General features: G+C 44.2%; 1 protein-coding gene across 3 annotated transcripts in view; it reads left to right on the forward strand.

Annotated features, from left to right (window-relative positions):
- Nucleotides 1–647: 647 nt before the first annotated feature.
- ptk2ba (protein tyrosine kinase 2 beta, a) overlaps nt 648–20,494 on the forward strand; it is a 155,910-nt gene continuing 136,063 nt past the window's right edge. For all 3 annotated transcript variants that reach the window (XM_059648789.1, XM_059648790.1, XM_059648791.1), the window contains exon 1: nt 648–748. In XM_059648789.1, coding sequence (XP_059504772.1) covers nt 743–748 — 6 coding nt within the window. In that variant the 5' untranslated portion in view covers nt 648–742. The remainder of the gene's footprint in view (nt 749–20,494) is intronic.

Raw genomic sequence — 20,494 nt, forward strand, 5'->3', positions numbered from 1 at the left:
GATGATCCAACGATTCAGAATCTCAATAAGAAACAAACAACACTCAAAGGGCCAGACGAGTGATGGCAGGATCAGGGCGAATATTTGCAATTGAAAAGTTAGCTCATCGAAACATAGGAGATAGAAGCAGGACGAGGCTTTCGAGCCTGCTCTACCATTCATCACAATCATGACTGACTGTGCAACTTTTTCCCCAGAACCTTTGATCCCGTTCTCCCCGGGTGCTATATCTAGTCAACTCTCGAACACTTTCAATGTTTTGGCATCAGCTGTTTCCTGTGGTAATGAATTCCCGCCGCTCAATTCTGTGTTATTCCAAACAGTTTTGTACGATTTCCTTAAATCACCTCCACTCCCACCCAAGGTGAAAATTTCACCTCAAATTCCTCCTCAGCATGAACTTTAATAAAAATAATATCCCTGGGCAGTGAATTCCACAAACTCTCCGAATACCTGGTCGCCCACGCTAACTCGACACTGACATTAGGGCGTTGTTTCTGTACCGAGATAAAGCCGCTGCCTATAACTATATACACACTTCGTCGTTGAGACACACGTCTGAATGGGTTGAGCTTCTTTTCTGAACTTTAAGGTAAATAAGTCTCAAACACCAGGAAGTGGCTGAGAATATTTGAAGGGCGTGACTTTCTGGTGAAAGCGTTTATTTTGTCAGTTCTGTGAGAGGTTCTTCTGTGACAGTCTTCACCTGTGGCCTTGTGTTTGGAAGAAGGCAACACCTTGAATGTGGGTGAGTAAAATTCCAGCAGAAAGTTACAGGAGGAGGCTCGCAGTTTGTATCGAAGTGATGTTAATGAAGTAGTGAAGTGAAGTGTTCAATCGCTCAATGGCTGGTAAATATCGAACAAGCAACTCGGCTCTTGAATCAGGAAATAGCTGAGCTGGGATGGTCTGTACTGCACCGGCTCTCTCTCTCTGTTGCCTTCAGGGTCAGGAATTTATGAATGTCAGGAATTTATGAATGTCAGGAGCTGGTACTCACGGCGAGTTTGACTTTCAGTCTTGGAACAAGGAAGAAAGGAAGATCCATTTTAACCTGGCAGTGTAGGGAAGTAAATGAGGTCAGGAAACGTGTGTAACTCTGTTTGAACTAAGGTGTGCGTTTGGTACACGCGACCTAATCGTGTTGTTATCACTTCAGAGCTGCCATCGAAGGGATGTGCGCAGAAAGTGGCGAATTATTTGTAGGTTCTCGGGTGACCTGGTGCCGACGTGTGATTTGTGTGTAACACTATCACTCCACATGAGAGTTTCTGGCTGTTCACATCGCTTCCCCGCCAAGACTGTCACAATTTTACACAGTTCAGTATCAATCCGAGTTCAGGGACAGTGACATGTGCGCCGAGAAATTGTTCAGAAATATGTTGAAGTGTATTGATAATGTGAATAGGCTCTAGTTGGACAAACGGACAGACTAATGAATGGAAGTGAGTTGAAAACGTATTAAGAAGACGTTATTCAAGTGATTAAATTTGTTAAACACAGAATAATACACCCCTCCCTATCTCCGTAACCTCCTCTGGTCCCTACAACCCTGTCCATCTCTGTACCTCTTCCAACCCCAAAAGGTACCCAGGATCTCTGTTCCTCCAATTCCAGCCCCTTGAGACCCACTGATTTCTATTGGTCTCCTGTTGGTGTCCTTGCCCTCAACTGTATGGGTCCCAAGCCTTTGAAATGCACCTTCTTAAACTATTCCCCCGGATCCCCATCTGACTTTCCAAAACTCCTTACAGCCTATCGCTTTGACTAAGCTCAGAGATAATGGGAACTGCGGATGCTGGAGAATCCGAGATAACAAAGTGTGAAGCTGGATGAACACAGCAGGTCAAGCAGCATCTCAGGAGCACAAAAGCTGACGTTTCGGGCCTAGCCCTCTGAAGGGCTTTTGTGCTCCTGAGATGCTGCTTGGCCTGCTGTGTTCATCCAGCTCCACACTTTGTTAGCTTTGACTAAGCTTCTGTTCACTCTCCTTTTATAGGGTTCAAATATCGTCAAATGGCCTTTAATAATATTCCAGCAAAGCAGCTCAGCCTAAAGGTGCTAATCCAGTACCCGGTGTGGTAGTATGGGTGAGTAATTGATTGATTGAGAGTTAGGTTAGGGAGCTTGGCTGAGTGCGGTGCGGGTTGCCGAGGACTGGTTTAAGGGCAGTGGTCTGGGTAAGGAATTAGCAGCGATACAGGCAATTCCCACAGCCAGATTCTGGCACTGCCTGGGTACTACAGAATGCCACAAAATATTGTGGAGCAACACATTCCTGAGAGGATTGTTAGGATCCAATGGGAATGTACTCCTGTCCGACTCGGACCGTGAGGTCAGCTTGAGCCGTTTAAGATGGTGAAGGAATTTGATAGACAAACTAGCTACTGAAAGGGGCCAATCTGTAAATGCTGGAAACAGCACTTCCTCCTCACTAGGGCGGTGTAAATCTGGAACACTTATTAGATTAGAAACCCTACAGTGTGGAAATCTCAACCTGAAAATGTTGGTGAAGAATATAGACATTCATTACTTTTCCAGTTTACTCCGGGAGAAAGGAAATGAGTTCATTGGATATGCGGAACAGCTTTTGTATGTTCTGGTAAAATGGCACATCTGGTTTAGAACATGCAAACAGAAGCCTTCCACCCATTGGTAATTTAAAAAAAAATCTACCTTCTCCTTCAATTTTAGTCAATGACCTAGCATCTGCTGCAGCATGTGGAGGTGACCCCATTATACCCCTTTAGAGAAACAGTTTCTCCTCCTCTCTGCTCTAAACTTGATACCCTTTGTGCGAAAATAATAACCTCTTGTTCTAGATTGCCCCATATGAGGAAATATACTCTTTGTGGCGACTTTGTCCATCCCCTCAAGCATGCTGTACACCTCAATTAAATCATCTCTCACTCTAACTCCTTGCGTTACTGGCATTAACTGCTCAATCTCTCAACACAAGACAAGTCTCTCATCCCTGGAATGGGTTCCCTCCGGGATGAAAGTGGTGTTATACAACTGGCATCCTCCGGTAGTGAGGTTGCAATTCACTTCAGGGAACCTATTGACTGGAAGGCAGGAGAAAGCTTCCGGAGCCGATTATATAGTATTGAAGTGGCATCCTTTCCTACAGCTGCCTCCGTGAATTCCTACCACAAAGTCCTGACCTCTGCCACGGCGGCACCGCCACCAGATCAGCCAGATGAACACAATTTACAACAGAGACCGAAATCACTGGAAAAACTCAGCAGGTCTGGCAGCATTTGTGGAGAGAAATTAGAGTTAATGTTTCAGGTCTGGTGATACTTCTTCTCTGAGAAAGCGTCACTGGACCTGACACACTAACTCTGATTTTCTCTGCACAGGTGCTGCCAGACCTGCTGAGCTTTTCCAGCAACTTCTGCTTTTGTTGCTGACTATCCGCAGTTCTCTTGGTTTCTACTTAGAGCTTGCATGATTTGTGGCTCGGTCACAACAGTTTCTCAGGTGAGAAGGAGTGAGATCTTTCACAGAGTTAAAGTGTGAGCAGTGATGCCAGATCATGAAGAAAACATCTGCAAAAAGGTCCAGAGTCGGCCATTCAACTCCCCAGGCCTGCACCACAAGGCCTCAACTCCTGTCTTGTGTCAACTGCTCAGAGCCTAGTATTTCAAAGCTGTTCCTATCTCTTTTTCAAATAACTTTATTGATCTAGTTCCTACAATTCTCTGGGGCAGAGAATTCAAGACTCTCTGTGAGAAGAAGTTCCTTTTCATCTGAAATTTAAATTGAGTGTCCCTTTTATTCTGTAACTATGTCTCCTAATTTGAAGTTCACCCATTGGTGGAAACATCTTCTCAATATTGACCCGAGCAAGGCCCTTCACAGTCTTTGTTTGCCTCATCCTTCTAAACTCTTCCAAATAAAAGCCAAACATATTTAACCATTCTTGGTTAGTCAACCCCTTCACCCCAGGAATCAGGCTCCTCAATCTCTTTCAAATATTTCGATGCCAGTGTTTCCCTTCTTAAATAAGTTGAGGGATTAATGAGTGGGGACCACATTGCAATAAGTTTGTGAGAAAGTTAAGCGCATGCTGACATGAACAAGGAGCTGTTCAGCCTTTAAGGTCTGCTCTAACATTTCTATAACTATGTCCCATAGTTAGCGATTTTTTTTTTTTTTCCTCCCATTTAACCTGAGCAGACTGGGAATTTCTAAGGTTCTGTAATTAATGTGTATTTGGGCTGTTGAAACAAAACATTGGCAAACAGTAGATAACAAAATGTGGAGCTGGATGAACACAGCAGGCCACGCAGCATCTTAGGATCACCAAAGCTGTTGTTTCAGGCCTAGACCCTTCTTCAGAGAGGATGGGTCTAGGCTTAAACATCAGCTTGTGGGCTCCTGAGATGCTGCTTGTCCTGCTATGTTCATCCAGTTCCACGCTTTGTTTTCTTGGATTCTCCAGCATCTGCAGTTCCCATTATCTCTGATACAGTTTTTGGTTCTGGATGTGAGTTTGCTCGCTGAGCTGGAAGGCTAGTTTTCAGACATTTCGTCACCAGTCTAGGTAACATCATCAGTTTTGGTTTAACAAATTGATGATATATTGAAGAATAAGCCACAATTAACATTAAGTTCTGAATCATACATGACCTCTACTTTCTGGAGCAGCTTGGATACAGGTCGATATATGTTCTGAACTGTTCTGACTTCTCTTTGTTTCTATCTGCTGTAAAGCCGACCAGGATTTGGGTTCAGAGAGATGATGATCCCGTTTAAACTTTGAAGGGACTATGTAGAATTGATGTTGAAAGGATGTTTCATCTCCTCAGGGAGAAAGTGAAACAGGAAACAAATTAGAATTAAGCGGCCTCTTTTCAGATGGACGTGAAGAGGTTAGTTGATGAGTGTAATTCTCTTCCACTGGGAACAGTGGAGATTGACTCAGTAAATATAGCTAAGTTTGAGGCAGACAGATTTTATTTTGACAGACATGGAAGTCAGGCAATGTTGGGGTGTAAATGGGGAAAGTGCGGCTGAGACCACAACGGGATTGATCATAATCTTCAGGAAGGGAAAGCAGTTACAAATGGCTGAATGGCTCAGTGTTGCTCATTGTCAGATGAAGACATTTAAGTGAGGTTCTCGCCTCTCAGTGGGTATAAAGATCCCATTATACTATTGAACAAAAGAGTACTCCTCATTCCCAGGACAATATTTACGCCTCAGCCAAAATCTCAAACACCATCCTTTATAATAGTGCTGCGCTGGGACAGGTTGTTGTAAATGGGAACAAGTCTCTCAAAACGTGCTAGTGAGGTGAGGAATAGGGAGAGAGAGGAGTTGAACACGTGGCTACAGGGATGGTGCAGGAGGGAGGATTTTGGATTATTGAATAATTGGGGGTCTTGCTGGGGTAGGTGGGACCTCTACAAGCAAGATGGTCTTCACCTGAACCAGAGGGGTACCGATATCCGGGGGGGAAATTTGCTAAGGCTATTCGGGTGGGTTTAAACTAATTCAGCAGGGGGATGGGCACCAAAATTGTAGTTCGACTATAGAAAAGGCTGAGAGTAGGGTGGTCCGAAATAAAGTTTCAGGGAAGCAAGATGGCACCGGCAAGCAAGAAGTTGGTTTGAAGTGTGTCTACTTCAATGCCAGGAGCGTCTGGAATAAGGTGGGTGAACTTGCAGCATGGGTTAGTACCTGGGACTTCGATGTTGTGGCCATTTCGGAGACATGGATAGCGCAGGGACAGGAATGGTTGTTGCAGGTTCCGGGATTTAGATGTTTCTGTAAGAACAGAGAAGATGGTAAAAGGGGCGGAGGTGTGGCATTGTTGGTGAAGGACAGTATTACAGTTGCAGAAAGGATGTCTGGGGACTCGTCAACTGAGGTAGTATGGGCTGAGGTTAGAAACAGGAAAGAAGAGGTCACCCTGTTGGGAGTTTTCTATAGGCCTCCGAATAGTTCCAGAGATGTAGAGGAAAAGACAGCAAAGATGATTCTCGATAGGAGTGAGAGAGACAGGGTAGCTGTCATGGGGGACTTCAACTTTCCAAATATTGACTGGGAGCGCTATAGTTCGAGTACTATAGATGGGTCAGTTTTTGTCCAGAGTGTGCAGGAGGGCTTCCTGAAACAGTATGTAGATAGGCCAACAAGGGGCGAAGCCACATTAGATTTGGTACTGGGTAATGAGCCCGGCCAGGTGCTAGATTTGGAAGTAGGTGAGCACTTTGGTGATAGCGATCACAATTCTGTTATGTTTACTTTAGTGATGGAAAGGGATAGGTGTTTACCACTGGGCAAGAGTTATAGCTGGGGGAAAGGCAATTATGATGAGAATAGGCAAGATTTAGGGAGTATAGAATGGGGAAGGAAACTGCAGGGGATGGGCACATTAGAAATGTGGAGCTTTTTCAAGGAAAAGCTCCTGTGTGTCCTAGGTAAGTATGTACCTGTCAGGCAGGGAGGAAGCTGCAGAGTGCGGGAGCCGTGGTTTACGAAGAAGATGGAATCTCTGGTCAAGAGGAGGAAGAAGAAGGCTTATGTTAGGATGAGATGTGAAGGCTCAGTTAGGGCATGTGAGGGCTACGAGGTAGCCCGGAAAGACCTAAAGAGAGAGCTCAGAAGAGCCAGGAGGAGTCGTGAGAAGCTGTTGGCGGATAGGTTCAGGGTAAACCCTAAGGCTTGCTACAGGTATTTAAGGAATAAAAGAATGACGAAAGTAAGATTAGGCCCAATCAAGGATAGTAGTGGTAAGTTGTGTGTGGAGTCAGATGAGATAGGGGAAGCGCTAAATGAATATTTTTCAACAGTATTCACTCTAGAGAACGACAATGTTGTCGAGGAGAATACTGAGATACAGGCTACTAGACAAGGTGGGATTGAGGTTCACACAGAAGAGGTATTAGAAATCCTTCAGAAGGTGAAGCTAGATAAGTGCCGTGGACCGGATGGGATTTATCCTTGGATCCTCTGGGAAGCCAGGGAGGAGATTGCCGAGCCTTTGGCATTGATCTTTAACTCGTCATTGTCTACAGGAATAGTGCCAGATGACTGGAGGATAGCAAATGTGGTTCCCCTGTTCAAAAAGGGGAGGAGACACAACCCTGGTAATTATATACCAGTGAGCCTTACCTCTTTTGTTGGTAAAGTGTTGGAAAAGGTTATAAGGGATAGGATTTATAATCATCTAGAAAAGAATAAATTGATTAGGGATAGTCAGCACGTTTTTGTGAAGGGAAGGTTGTGCCTCACAAACCTTATTGAGCTCTTTGAAAAGGTGACCAAACAAGTAGATGAGAGTAAACCGGTTGATATGGTGTATATGGATTTCAGCAAGGCATACGATAAGGTTCCCCACAATAGGCTATTGTACAAAATGCGGAGCAATGGAATTGTGGGAGATATAGCAGTTTGGATCGGAAATTGGCTTGCTGAAAGAAGACAGAGGGTGGTAGTTGATGGGAAATGTTCGTCCTGGAGACCAGTTACTAGTGGTGTACGGCAAGGGTCGGTGTTGGGTCCACTGCTGTTTGTCATTTTTATAAATGACCTGGATGAGGGCGTAGAAGGATGGATTAGTAAATTTGCAGACGACACTAAGGTCGGTGGAGTTGTGGATAGTGACGAAGGATGCTGTAGGTTGCAGAGAGACATTGATAAGCTGCAGAGCTGGGCTGAGAGGTGGCAAATGGAGTTTAATGCAGACAAGTGTGAGGTGATGCACTTTGGTAGGAGTAACCGGAATGCAAAGTACAGGGCTAATGGTAAGATTCTCAGTAGTGTAGATGAGCAGACAGATCTTGGTGTCCATGTGCACAGATCCTTGAAAGTTGCCACCCAGGTTGACCGGCTGTTAAGAAGGCGTACAGTGTTTTAGCTTTTATTAATAGAGGGATCGAGTTCCGGAACCAAGAGGTTATGGTGAAGCTGTACAAAACTCTGGTGCGGCCCCACTTGAGTATTGTGTACAGTTCTGGTCACTGCATTAAAAGAAGGATGTGGAAGCTTTGGAAAGGGTGCAGAGGAGATTTACTAGGATGTTGCCTGGTATGGAGGGAAGGCCTTACGAGGAAAGGCTGAGGGACTTGAGGCTGTTTTCATTAGAGAGAAGAAGAGATGAAACATATAAAATAATCAGAGGGTTAGATATGGTGGATAGGGAGAGCCTTTTTCCTAGGATGGTGACGGCGAGCACGAGGGGGCATAGCTTTAAATTGAGGGGTGAAAGATATAGGACAGATGTCAGAGGTAGTTTCTTTACTCAGAGTAGTAAGGGAATGGAACACTTTGTCTGCAACGGTAGTAGATTCACCAACTTTAGGTACATTTAAGTCGTCATTGGACAAGCATATGGACATACATGGAATAGTGTAGGTTAGATGGGCTTGAGATCGGTATGACAGGTTGGCACAACATCGAGGGCCGAAGGCCCTGTACTGTGCTGTAATGTTCTATGTTCTATGTTCTAAAATTTGATTTGGTAAAAGGTGAAGGGCATATTACAAAGAATTACGCTTGACCAATGGCTCAGTAATTGTCAGTAATTTATCACAAAAATTACAGAAGCTGCAATCCCTTGACTAACAACATCCATCTCTGCACGCTCACGCAGTACAAGTGTATTCACACTCGGGTGAACAGGCACACACGCGCTCACCCTCGGGTACGTGCTCACGCTCATACATGCGTTCACACATGCATAGGAAAACACAGATGCACTCTGCTTTAACTCTCATGTGTCCCATACATGCGCATCGTCACACAAATGGGTTGATGCTCACACACGCTTGCTTCACCTGCCTGTAGTCATGGAACAAGGTATTACTCTGTCTGGTGTAAGAATAAAACAGGGAAGGTGGCTCAACCATATTCAACAAGATAAATCAGGAATAGTGTTATGGCCAGAGAGGAGGCAAATAAATTGGTCAGAATAAACAGCAAACATGAAGACCTGGAGAAATTTAAAATTCAGCAAAGGAGGACAAAGGGTTTAATTTGGAAAGGGGAGAATAGATTATGAAAGTAAGCTTGCAGAAAACATAAAAACTGACTACAAAAGCTTCTGTAGATGCGTGAAGAGAAAAAGACTGGTGAAGACAAGTGTAGGTCCCTTGTCGTTATAATCAGGTGAATTCTTCATGGACAACAGAGATGGCAAACCCAGCTGAACAAATACTTTGTATGTTCCTTAAGGAAATGCTAGGGGATAGACAGTCAAGTATGAAGGGCGTACTGAAGGAAGAAATGTTATTGAGGATATTGACAGGATAAAAACCAAGTAAGTCCACAGGGTGATGCTCTGCACCCCAGAACACTTAAGGAAGTGGCCCTTTAAAATAGTGAATGTATCGGTGAACATTTTTCCAGTATTCTATAGACTCTGGAAGAGTGCCGACGGACTGGCGGGTAGCTAATGTAAAAAAAAAAGGAGGGAGAAAGAAAATGGGGAATTTGTAGGCCAGATAGCCTGACTTCAGCGGTGGGGAAATTGCTGGAGTCAATCATTAAGGATGTCATACCTGAGTGTTTGGAAAGTGGCGGTAGAAACAGCCCAAATCAGCATGGATTCACTAAAGGGAAATCACTGAAGGGATTTTTTGTTTTGAGGACGTGATCGGTTGAGCGGACAAGGGTGAATCAGTGGATGTTTTGTATCTGGGATGCCAAAAAAGGCTTTTGACAAGGTTCCACACAAGCAATTAGTGAGGAAAATTAAAGCTCATGTTATCAAAGGTAACGTATTGACATGGATAGAGAGCTGGTTAGGTGACCGGATGCAGTGAGTTGGAATAAATGGGTCTCTTTCAGAGTGGAAGGCAGTGACAAGTGGGGTGCCACAGGATTCAGTGCTGGGACCCGAGCTGTTCACAATACACGTTAACGATTTGGATGCAGGAATTGAATATAATGTCTCCAAATATGCGGATGACACTTAGCTGGGGGGGCAGTGTGTGCTCTGAGGAGGTTGCTAAGAGCCTGCAAGGGTGACCTGGACAGACTGGCTGAGTGGGTAAATATTTGGCAAATGTGATATACCGTGGATAAATGTGAGGTGACCCACTTTGGTCCCAAAAACGTGAAGGCAGGTTATTATCTCAATGGTGACAGTTTACAAAAAGGTGAGGTGCAATGAGACCTGGGTGTCATGTGGAATGGTCACTGAACGTTGGGATTCAGGTGCAGCATATGGCATGCTGTCCTTCATAGTGAGAGGATGAGAGTATCGGAGTAAGGTTGTCTTGCTGCAGTTATAAGGGACTTGGTGAGGTCAAACGTTGAGCATTGTGTACAGTTTTGGTCTCCTAGTCTGAGGAAGGATGTTCTTGCTACTGAGGGAATCCAGCGAGGTTCACCGGACTGATTCCCGGGATAACAGGCCTGACATGAGAGAGATTGGATTGACTGAACTTGTATTTGCCGGAATTTGGAAGAATAAGGGGTGTTCTCATAGAAACATAAAATCCTGATTGGATTGAACAGGCGAGATGTGGGAAGAATGTTCTCAGTGTTGGGGATGTCCAGAACTAGGGGTCACAGACTAAGAATAAATGCAAGCCATTCAGGACTGAGGAGGAGGAAGAATTTCTTCACTCAGTGAGCTGTGAACCAGTGAAATTCTCTCCCACAGGAAGCTATTGGGGTCAGTTCATTAGGTAAATTCCAGAGGGAGCTGGACATGGTCCTTGAAGCTGAATGTTTCCATTCCCCTTGATCCAAAGCAGGAATGGCATGCTGAAATTGCATGATCAGCACATGATCATATTGAATGGCAGTGCAGGCTTGAAGGGCCGAAAGGCCGCCTCTGCACCTATGTTCTGTGTTTCTACATTTCGAAAGATAGCCTTGTCACTTGTCTATAAGACTAAAAGCTCACAAGATGTAGGAACAGAATTGGGCCAATCACTCCATCAGGTCTGCTCTGCCATTTAATGAGATTGTAATTGATCTGACAATCCTCAACTCCAGTTTCCCGCTTTCCCCTTCACCCTTGATTTCCTTCCTAACTAACAATCCCTGTCTCAGTCTTGAATGTACCTAATGGCCCATCTTGAATAGCCATCTGTGGTAAAGAAAACAAAAATGGAAATGAAGGAATAGGGTGAACCGTTTGAGCTGAATAGAGCACTTCTGTGTGTGCACTGCAGCTTAATAGGATGTGGCTTTCTGTGCAGCGTGCATGCTGATGGAATGGAAAGAAACGAGACTGATTTTGAAAATGAACAGACCTCAAACTAGACCAGAAATGAGACAGTGTCAGAGACAGGGAAAGGTCTCTCAGCAGAAACAACTTTGCTGTTTTGATCAATCCATTGCAAAATGCAAAGGAAATAAAACTCTGCTCTGTCGCTTTGAAGTTTCAGAGAAGACATTCCAATTTCAAACACTCCAAGGTAAATCGTGAGCTTCTACCAAACTTGGAAATGTGTCCGTGGGAGGGATGTACAACACCAATGGTGTGAAGAGAGCAGTTACTGTGGAGTCTCTAGGTTTGCTTTTGTTGGTCTGTAAACATTTTCACTGAGGAATCTCCCTCAGAGGACTGAATATTGGGAGTAAAATTATGTACAAAGCTAAAAGAGAGAGAGAGAGAGAGAGAGAGAGAGATGGTAGTTTAGGTGTGGCCTCTTGCCTCAGAACTAAGGTGTAAGAGGTCGACAAGCAACTAATCAGATAAAGGGAACAAAGAAACAAAAAAAACCTGCAAAGGCTGGCATCCAGGGTAAACAAACGGGAGGCTGTAAGAACGCAGCGAGCCAGGCAGCATCTAGAGGAAAGGCGTAGTCAATGTTTCAGGTATTATCCTTCTTCCAGGTGCTGCCTGGCCTGCTGCGTTCTTCCAACTTCCTGTATGTCCACCTGAAGAGGACAAAGAACTTGACTGAGTGACATCTAACAACTTCAACATCCACTCTCTCCACCACCGACACTCAGTAGCAGCAGTGTGTACCATCTACAGGATGCATGGCAGAAATTCACCAAAGATCCTCAGACAGCACCTTCCAAACCCACGGCCACTTCCATTGAGAAGGACAAGGGCAGCAGATACGTGGGAACATCGGCCCCATCAGTTCCCCTCCAAGCCTCTCACCATCCTGACTTGGAAATACCAAGTTGTTCCTTCACTGTCGCTGGCTCAAAATCCTGGAATTCCCTCCCTCCAGGCATTGTGGGTCAACCCACAGCACATGGACTGCAGGTAGAGGCAACTAGGGATGAGAAATAAATACTGGGCCTCAATAATGAACAGAGTCAATAGTAGGATGCAAGGAGAAATTACAATGTAAAAATACATTTAACAGCAGATATAAATTCTGGTTCTTGTGATTATCTCAGTAAATTACACAGCTGGATTCTGCATTTTATTTTTCTGTTGCTTTGTGGTTTATGTTTATTTTCTGACAGTACCATCCCCGAAACCACCTCTGAAATTTCAGCTCTGAGAGTGGAATAACATTCAGAGCACTGACTTGTTTAGGCTCGTTACTGATATCTTGGAGTTCCTCGTGTTATTGACAACTCGTAATAGGTTCTGTTTTGCAGATGATACAAGATAGGCAGAGACACAGGCAGTGTTGAGGAAGTGGAGAAGCCACCCAAGGGCTCGGACAGGCTGGGAGAGTGGGCAAAGCAGATGGAACACAATGCAAGAAAGTGGTGAGTTTATGCACTTTGGTAGGAAGAATAGAGGCATAGACTATGTTCCAACTGGGGAAGGGCTTCAGAAATCTGCAGCACAGGGGGACTTGGGAATCCTGGTTCAGGAATTTCTTAAGGTTAACATGCAAGTTCAGTTGGCATTGAGGAAGGCAAATGCAATGTCTTCATTCATTTCAAGAGGGCCAGAGTACAAGAGCAGGCTGCTGAGGCTGGATGAGGCTCTGGCCAGATTGCATTTGGAATATTGAGACACTTTGGACCCTGTATCTAAGGAAGGATGTGATGGCATTGGAGGGGGACCCAGAGGAGGTTCACAAGAATGAACCTGGGGTGAAAGGCTTGACCTATGAGGAGCAGTTGAGGATGCTCAGTGGTGTTTAGGAGAATGAAGGAGGGATCTGATTGAAACTTACAGAATGCTGACAGGCCTGCATAGAGTAGATGTGGCGAAGATGCTTCCACCAGTACGAGAGACTAAGACCTGAGGGCACAGCCTCAAGTGAAGGGACAATTCCAGATGGCTTTTAAGGATTTCTTCCCTTCTCAATGTGAGTTATCCCAGTTAATTTGCACTAGTCACAACCTTTTTCAAACAATCATTGTAGATGATTCCTGTGATGAGGTTATCTTCTGAGGAAATTTGGACAGGTTAGGTCTGTATCATTTGGAGTTAAGGGGGAGAGGTGATCTTATTGAAACACCCTGAGGGGATGCGATAGGGTGGATTCTGAGAGGATGTAGGAGAGTCTGGAATTAGGGGGCGTAGTTTTAAAATTGTTTTTTTTTGTTTAAGATGGACATGAAGAGAAATTATTTTCCCTCAGAGGGTCATTAGTCAGTGGAGCTCTGTTTTCCAGAGAATGGTGGCGGTTGGGTCGTTTGAGTTTATTTAGAATTGAGTTAGGTAATGGAGGGAGCTGAGGGCCGTGGCGATCAGGAGGAAAGTGGAACAGTCAGACCAGCCAAGATCTTAGAGTGGCAGAGCTCGGGGACCTGAATGGCCGCCTCCTGTGGCCAGTTTAATGCTTGCTGGGCCCTACAACAGGCAATCCGCTTCTCACTTGAGACCTGTGCTGATACTCCATACAGAGAGAGTATAAGCCAAGAAAATCATTTATAAAATGCTCATTTTCCTTCGATGAGAAAACGTTGTAAACACGTTGCCGTTCAAACATCTCGGGCTTCATTGTCTAAGCTGAGTTTGTAATTGAGGAGTTGCTTCTCTGTGGGATGGTATCCCAATGAATCCCTATCCAGATAGATAGTAGGAACAGCAGATGCTGGAGAACGAGATAGCAAGGTGTAGAGCTGGATGAACACAGCAGGCCAAAACCAGACCTCTGATGCTGCTTGGCCGGCTGTTTTCATCCAGCTCCACACCTTGTTATCTCAGAATCCCCATCCATACTGTTCTCCAGGGGCTAGCCAGTAATCTGCAGCCTGGGTGCTTGTAGAATTTTGTTTTTGTTGTCTTATCCCAGAGAAATTAGTTATTAATTAACCCCTCAGCACAGAAAGTGTGATGTTCCTGCTGTCTGAAGGCCATTCTGTCTATAACAGAATTAAGCAGCTGCTCCTGTGGCCCACTTACTGTTGATATCTGGTTGGAATTGTCTCAAAGAACAAGGAAAATTAAATGCCTCGCAAATCTTTGAGAGCTGACAGCTTCACCTACTATGGGGTCAGGGATGGGGCAGTGCATGTTTATAAATTAATTCAGAGGGAGGCCACAGGCAGTGCTTATTGCCCTTGAAGTACCAACATACGAACAAGAAACTTCCCTCTGTGACCCCGAGCATGAAAGCATATTCCCTGGTTATTTATCTCAAACCTATTTATGGAATCTTGCTGTGCAGAAATTGGCTGCTGCATGATGCAGTTGAAAATTAGATTAGAAGATTACGTCAATTATCTCTGAAGTCATCCCGAGTGATCTCTGTTTAAGCAGCAGCCTGAACCTAGGAGAATTAGATGTTTGTGTCATGGTGAGTGACTTTTATTGTCGTTGTTTAGGGATTTGTCTCATTTTAATCCCGGGATAATTCTCAGCACTCAGCTGTTTAAAGCCGAGGCTCCTTCACCCTAGTGAATGGGTGACAGGCAGACAAGCCAGCACAAGGCTGGCTGTGAGTTCATTTATCAAGTTCCGCAGCAAGCTCAGACTTATTCCTGCTAGAGGAACGTACAGTGTCAATGCTCAGAGCTGTAGTGTGGGAAGTGACTGATTATCAAAGCTATGAACAGACTGGCAGCCATCCTCCAGAAAGCCTGTGTCCCCTCAGCCAGCAGTTCCTGAACTGCTTTTACAACTTTGTACATCCAGTGAAAGCTGTTGTGAACATTAAAACACAACTATCAAATGTGTATTCCCGCTCTGTTTGAGGATCCCATTTCAGCCAAGCTAGGGAGTGGTCAGAGTTACCGTAGGGGATGGCTAATCCAGAGACTGGGGCTAATGATCTGGAGGTTCTGAGTTCAAATCCCAATGGGGACAGTCTGAGAATCTGAATTCAGATTAAAAAGTTTGGGAATTGAAAGTGACCTTTCGTTTGTTGTCAAACACATCTGGGGCTTCATGGCAAGGCAATGGCTTAGTGATATTGTTCAGAAACTCCCCTAATGTTCTGGGAATCTGGTTCAAATCCTGCCATTGGCAGATGATGAAATTTGAATTCAATAATAACCTGAAATTGAGAATCTGTTGATGATCGTGAATTCACTGTCCATTGTCTGGGAAATCCCATCTGCTTCTGAGGAAGGGTCACTCGATCTGAACTGTTGACTGCAATTTCTCTCCACAGATGCTGCCAGATCTGCTGAACTTTTCCAGCAATTTCTGATTTGCAGCATCTGCAGTTCTATTGGTTATTACTTTGTTTTACTGATACCCTCCAGGGAGCAAAATCTGTCATCCTTACTGGGGTCTGGCCTCCATGTGACTCCAGACCCACCCCAAGATAACTGACACCAAACTGGTCTTCAAAGTGGCCAAGAATCCATTGAATTGACGCCAAGCTATATTACCCAGTGATGTCAACATTTCAAGAATACTTTAGTAAAATTCAGCACTGAATGATTTGATGAGTCAAAAGAATGCAAATCAGCTAACATTCAGATATGCCTTTCATGAGTTGGCCAATGTTCAATCTCACTGGGATACCACGTCCTGTCATCAAGGGCTCTGATTAGATTGAGATACAGCAATGACTCAGAATCCAACTCCTTTTCACTCCTCACTCTGCCGTGAAGGGTAGCCTCAGCCCGCTCCCCATGAGACCTGACAAGGAGCCAGAAACAGGCCAATCTGGGCCAAGATCTCACTGTTTTCATTGGTGTGCCCTCCATCCACACAGGAGCTGGCAATGATCTGTCTGGGAGATGTACGATCACACAAAGGATCAAACTGGCTCTCTTTATACATGGGAAGTGTATAAAGGTGACCCATGCAGGAATGGAATGTGTGTCTGGAATGGGACTAATTGATCACTGTGGAATCTTTTAAAAAAAAGGGTGGGAACAGCAAATGAGCCAAAATGCTGGAGAGATAACTAACCAATAGAGTTCAACGTTGAGAAATAGGAAGAGGGTCTTTTTTTTGGAAGGGACAGAAGGGAAAGAAAATATTGTTGTGCAGAATAGTGGCACAAGTACGGCACAGAACAAGGCCATCCATCCCATTGTGTAAATGGTAGCCCTCTGAAAGAGCAACTCACCAATCGCAGCCCTCTGTCTTTTCCTCATAGCCCCGCAAATAATGAGATTGAAATGTGGTAATGGTGAAGAAGACTTTGCTGTGTAAATGTTCACAGTATTATAATAATAAATACAAGAAGATAAAACCACAGGTAGAGTTTATACAAAAACAAAAATTGCTGGAAGAGCTCAGCAGGTCAGGCAGCTTCTGTGAGGAGAAATCAGAGCTTCTGGTCGAGTGAGTCTTCCTCAGAAGTCGTAGGTAATTGAAGCAGACATAGGTAATTTGGCCCCTTGGCTCTGATCTACCTAATAATGAGATCTATTTGTGACCTTAATTGCACTTTCTAGCCTGGTTCTATGACCTATGACTGGCTTTTGACTCCAAAACCTGCCCTGCCCAGCTCAGCCTTGAATATTTTCAATGACCCAGCGTCCTGTGCTGACTGGGGGAAAGAATTCTAAACATTAACAACCCTCTGAAGAGAAGAAATTCCCCCTTTATCCTGGCGGCCTTAAATAAGAATGTCTCTTTCTTCTGAGACTGTGCCCCCTTGTTATAGATACACTGCTCCCCCCCCCCCACCCCCAACAAGATGACACATCCCCTCAGCATGCTCCCTGTCAAACCACCCTTCCCCACTTCCAGTACATTTACTGTTTCACAAAGATGACCTCTTATTCTTCAAAGCTCCGCTCCGTATAGGCCCAACCTGCTCAGCCTTCCCTGTGAAGGTGACCCTTTGTGCTGGAACAATGCTGACACCAGCCCTCTTCCTTCATTGGGAACGAAGGGCCTTTTTGGTTTGTAATGGTAGATGATCAACCATTGGTGAGATTTAGCAACAAGAGGCTCTTGTCAAATTCAGTACAAGTTATATTAGTTGGTTTGACATTGTTACAGAGACTATTAGAATACATCGATGGTATGTGTCACTTCCAAGCGAACCTTCTGTTTCCCCCACCCATCAGAGCAGATAGAGCTTAATGCAGCCTCTAATATTAACCCTTTCAGAACTGTTATACAGCAGCCTTCATCCTATGAACCAGCTCATGAACCTCCTGTCAACTGCTTCCAATCCTAGAAAATCCGTTCTTAAGGAGACCGAACCCATCCACTGTTTTCATAAGTGCAATCTCACCAACACTATGCGCAGTTGCAGTAAAACTTACTGACTTTTATCTTCCATTACCCTCACAACAAAGGCCACATTCCTATTTGCCTTTCCAATTCCTTGCTGTACCTGCATGGTATCACACAGGGACAAGGGCTCACTGAACCCTCGTACCTCAAAGTTTTCCAGGCTTTCCCCATTTAAACAATATTCCATCTTTCCTGGTCAAGTGGGTGACCTCACACTTTCCCACACTGGCTGGAGGCAATGGTATCATGGTTATTGTGGGATTGTGGACAAGCAGCCAGATGATGCTCTGGGGAGAGATAGTAGGAACTGCAGATGCTGGAGAATCTGAGATAACAAGCTGTAGAGCTGGGTGAACACAGCAGGCCAAGCAGCATCTTAGGAGCAGGAAGGCTGACATTTTGGGCCTAGACTGTCTAGGCCTGAAATGTCAGCTTTCCTGCTCCTTCGATGCTGCTTGGCCTCCTGTGTTCATCCAGCTCTACACCTTGTTACCTCTGATGTTCTGGGGATCTGTGTTTGAATTCCAATGCAGCAGATAGTGATGTTTGAATCCAATAAGTGGAAACTTAAGAGTATGATTATTGTAAAAACCCAGCAAGTTCACAAATGTCCTTTTTTAGAATGGAAATCCACTGCCCTTATCTTACTCACCATGTGACTCCTGACACACAGGAATTTGCTGAACTCATAACTGCTTCCTGATATCTGAGAGAGCCACTCAGATCTAGCAACCACCAAAAAAAGCCTCAAAGAAATGAAACAGAGCAGAAGATCTGGCATCGAACTAGGCATTGGAAAAGACAAGAACAGTAACAGCCCCATCGACTCTGCAAAGTCCTCCTTGCTAACAGCTGGGATATATAGAACATAGAACATTAGAGCACAGTACAGGCCCTTCGGCCCTTGATGTTGTGCCGACCCGTCATACCGATCTCGAGCCCATCTAACCTACACTATTCCATGTACGTCCATATGCTTATCCAATGACGACTTAAACGTACCTCTAGTGCCAAAATTGGGAGAGCCGTCTCACAGACATGTCACGCAGCAGCCCGACATAGTCACTGTCACAGATTCATACCTTACAGACAATGTCCCAGACACCTCATTCATTTTGTATGCCTCAATCAGATCCCCCTCAGCCTCCTCTGCTCCAGGGAGAACAAACAGAGCCTATCCAGTCTCTCCTCAACTGAGACTTTTCTGTTTTGTTGCTGATTTCCAACGTCCACAGTTCTTTGATTTATTTTACCAGTTTAAGATCGTCAGGGCACTAAGGCAGACTGGAAGTTACAGATATTAATACACAAGGCCCTGATTTTTCTTTTCAGGCAGGACTTGTGCGAGTATTGTGCCTCTTCAGCTCAGCAAAATAGACAGCAGCCATTTGCTGGTTCATGCTTGGGGCATTACCCTGATCGATCATATTCAAACTGCCAGTTTTAAATTTAAATAAGTGTTGACCTTTTACTGTCTGTCATCACCTAACAGATGCAGTCTTCGTTTTAACACCTCGACTGTTGAATTAGTAACCAACTCGTCAGCATTTTTTTTAGTTTTTCTCTCGTACTGCTGTTCCCTTTGCAATTGGCCTTTCTTCATGCAAGGTGGAAATTTTTTTAAACCAAAATAAAGTTCAGTTCTACCAAAAAAACTGTGTGACCATCGGTATATTTCCTTAACCATGCGAGTAAAGGTTAAGAAGTCAAGGAAGGAATGAGAAGAAGGGAGATGAATGAGATGGAAGGATTTGAGTGGGAGAGTTCTGTGACAAGTCAGGGAAAGACCAATAGAATTAAAGAAACATTGGATTAAATTGAGAAAGAAAGATAGATAAAGAGATATTTTAAAAAAAAAATTGATGTAATTCTCTTAAAAAAGCAGTTCACAACTTGAAGGAATGAAACTCCACACTTGGCACTGTTTGCACGCTGAGTAAAAGAAGTTGATTATCACTCGTGATCTTGATGTCCTTCAGTTACTTATGCTGGTAATTACTGGACTTCTGTTCCCGTGTGTTCACTGCTTCACTGACTCGCTGCTCAGTTCAAGTCTGCAGCATCCTGCACAGCGGTATTTAAAAAAGAAATCATGGGCAGGTTAAGTGAGAAATGTGATTTCTTTCAAAGTGAATACTAGAGCAATAATCAACAGCCAGTATCTTAGGTTTCATTTTGTAATTAATGTAGAATCTCTTTCCTGCCATGCATTGCTGTCCCATTTATGCAGTAATAATGAGGAGTGCAGTTTTTACTGTATACACTATGAATCATTAAATTAATGGGGAATGATAAGAAAGTGGAACTTAAAGGAAATGACTAGTTCTAGTCTAACGTAGTGGTTCTGAGTTGCAACAGAAGATTCCAACAGTTTGACCAACGTAAGAACATTAGGAATAGGAGTAGACCATTCAGCCCCTTGACTATCCAAAGGGATCATGGCCAAAACTCCTCTCTCTCTTGCCATTGATTCCCTGTCAACTCCTGCCTTAAATGTATTCAACGATGGAGCCTTCACATCCCTATGGGCAGAGAATTCCACAGCTTCACAACCCCTTGGGTAAAGTAATTTCTTTCCCCTCATTGCTGAAGAATTGTTCCCTTACCCTGAGATTGTCTTCTAGACTCCCAAAACAAGGCGAACAATTTTTTGGTTCTGATCCTATCAATCCCTTTCAGAATCTCTTCCTCTCTTATTCTTCTAAACACCTGAGAATATCAGCCTGATTTAATCTAGTCACTTGGCATTGGACAGCCTCTGTCATCTTGGAAATTAATCTAGTGAACCTTATATTGTACTGCCTGTTGTGCAGGTATATCCTTCCTTAATGACCAGTGTCCAACACTGACCACTCAGGTGTGGGTTCACCAAGACCCTCTAAATTCACACCAAGATTCTCTTTTCTTGCATCCCAATTCCTTTTCAGTAAAGGTCCCTTTGCCATTTGCTTTCCTAATTGCAAATTTTATCTCATGCCAACTTTCTGCATTCCCTGAATGACTATA

The sequence above is a fragment of the Stegostoma tigrinum genome, chromosome 9 (assembly GCF_030684315.1).
Source record: "Stegostoma tigrinum isolate sSteTig4 chromosome 9, sSteTig4.hap1, whole genome shotgun sequence".
Classification (NCBI taxonomy): Eukaryota; Metazoa; Chordata; class Chondrichthyes; order Orectolobiformes; family Stegostomatidae; genus Stegostoma; species Stegostoma tigrinum.